Genomic DNA, 2,500 nt, shown 5'->3' with positions numbered 1-2,500 from the left:
TGTCACACGATCGTACATACATTATTTTGTATATATTATGCTTGTATCTTCGCTCTTCCCTCGCACTAAAAAGAACCAGAATAGACATGTCTATGTGTCGCCTATGTAACATTGTCATTTTCTCGAACATGTATTTTCCTGTTGCCTTGAGGTTTTGTATATAAAGGAGCATGTACCAACCGTGTGTCACACGATCGTACACTAGAATACCGTGTAGTGTTAAGCCCAATGATTCATTCCACAATTTGGTCACAGCTGGAATAAAACTTCTAGAATACCGTGTAGTGTTAAGCCCAATGATTCATTCCACAATCTGGTCACAGCTGGAATAAAACTTCTAGAATACCGTGTAGTGTTAAGCCCAATGATTCATTCCACAATCTGGTCACAGCTGGAATAAAACTTCTAGAACACCGTGTAGTGTTAAGCCCAATGATTCATTCCACAATCTGGTCACAGCTGGAATAAAACTTCTAGAATACCGTGTAGTGTTAAGCCCAATGATTCATTCCACAATCTGGTCACAGCTGGAATAAAACTTCTAGAACACCGTGTAGTGTTAAGCCCAATGATTCATTCCACAATCTGGTCACAGCTGGAATAAAACTTCTAGAATACCGTGTAGTGTTAAGCCTAATGATGTAAACAGGGATCTTGGAGAAAAGATACCCATCTTTTTTCCAAGAAATGGATTGGGATAATATTGTGAACATAATAATGATAATTTGGCATATGATAACGAGTAGGCCTCCTTTACCTTCACCAAGCTTCACTACACATTCGCCGTCATGCTTTTTGGTAATGTTCGTGTTTGTCTCACAAGCTTCAGTTATCATTAAACATTCGTTGTCATAAGTTTGGCCGTTGGAACCGCATACAGGATCCATGTTCTTTGGGCAACCGACCGGACATTGACCTGAAATGGAAGAGATGAATGAACCTGAAAGTTCTCTTATTGACATTCAACAATAAGGACGAAAGAAAATTTTCGTATATTATAAATCTAGTATAAGCTCATGTTCCCTAAGAATTTAATTTTAAAAGTTTAAAGGTCGCACATGAATGACAGGGGCAAGGGACAGTAACAATGCCTTACTAGCAGGACAATGCCCTAGAGACTGATCATACACTCCTATGATCAGCGCCCAATATCTCCCCCCACCCAAGCTATGACCAGGAAGGACCAGGCAATGGCTGCTGAGCAGTAGGTAGACTTATAGGTTCTATCCTTAATTGACAAGGATGGTGAGGTTGCAGACACTACAAACAATCGTGTTGAACGGGACTCGAACCCCAGTCCGACACACCCACAGATAGGGACCTTTCAAACAGACCACAACAGCCTATGGAGAGTGAGAGAGAGAGAGAGAGAGAGAGGAGAGAGAGAGAGAGAGAGAGAGAGAGAGAGAGAGATTTGATGTCTCAAAAGACTTTTTAGTCCATCCTCGGAGACTCCATTTGCTTATGGGTAGAATTAATTAGTCTAAATGTTTAGAGTGTCTCTTGTCTAACTTATTTTTGAGAGAGAGAGAGAGAGAGAGAGAGAGAGAGAGAGAGAGAGAGAGAGAGAGAGATTTGATGTCTCAAAAGACTTTTTAGTCCATCCTCGGAGACTCCATTTGCTTATGGGTAGAATAAATTAGTCTAAATGTTTAGAGTGTCTCTTGTCTAACTTATTTTTGAGAGAGAGAGAGAGAGAGAGAGAGAGAGAGAGAGAGAGATTTGATGTCTCAAAAGACTTTTTAGTCCATCCTCGGAGACTCCATTTGCTTATGGGTAGAATTAATTAGTCTAAATGTTTAGAGTGTCTCTTGTCTAACTTATGTTTGAGAGAGAGAGAGAGAGAGAGAGAGAGAGAGAGAGAGAGAGAGAGAGAGAGAGATTTGATGTCTCAAAAGACTTTTTAGTCCATCCTCGGAGACTCCATTTGCTTATGGGTAGAATTAATTAGTCTAAATGTTTAGAGTGTCTCTTGTCTAACTTATTTTTGAGAGAGAGAGAGAGAGAGAGAGAGAGAGAGAGAGAGAGAGAGAGAGAGAGAGAGAGAGAGAGAGAGAGATTTGATGTCTCAAAAGACTTTTTAGTCCATCCTCGGAGACTCCATTTGCTTATGGGTAGAATAAATTAGTCTAAATGTTTAGAGTGTCTCTTGTCTAACTTATTTTTGAGAGAGAGAGAGAGAGAGAGAGAGAGAGAGAGAGAGAGAGAGAGAGAGAGAGAGAGATTTGATGTCTCAAAAGACTTTTTAGTCCATCCTCGGAGACTCCATTTGCTTATGGGTAGAATTAATTAGTCTAAATGTTTAGAGTGTCTCTTGTCTAACTTATGTTTGAGAGAGAGAGAGAGAGAGAGAGAGAGAGAGAGAGAGAGAGAGAGAGAGAGAGAGAGAGAGATTTGATGTATCAAAAGACTTTTTAGTCCATCCTCGGAGACTCCATTTTCTTATGGGTAGAATTAATTAGTCTAAATGTTTAGTGTCTCATGTCTAACTTATTTTTGA

The 2,500-nt window shown here is 39.8% G+C and overlaps 1 protein-coding gene across 2 annotated transcripts in view; it reads right to left on the bottom strand.

The window, feature by feature from the left end:
- The window catches only part of LOC137626070 (tomoregulin-1-like), a 65,669-nt gene that overhangs the window by 8,472 nt on the left and 54,697 nt on the right, over positions 1-2,500 (bottom strand). For both annotated transcript variants that reach the window (XM_068357151.1, XM_068357152.1), the window contains exon 7: positions 758-916. In XM_068357151.1, the coding sequence (XP_068213252.1) occupies positions 758-916 (159 nt within the window). The remainder of the gene's footprint in view (positions 1-757; positions 917-2,500) is intronic.

Source organism: Palaemon carinicauda, chromosome 33 (genome assembly GCF_036898095.1).
Source record: "Palaemon carinicauda isolate YSFRI2023 chromosome 33, ASM3689809v2, whole genome shotgun sequence".
Lineage (NCBI taxonomy): Eukaryota > Metazoa > Arthropoda > Malacostraca > Decapoda > Palaemonidae > Palaemon > Palaemon carinicauda.
Note: the sequence above shows the minus strand (reverse complement) of the source record. Positions and strands in the feature narration are given on the sequence as shown.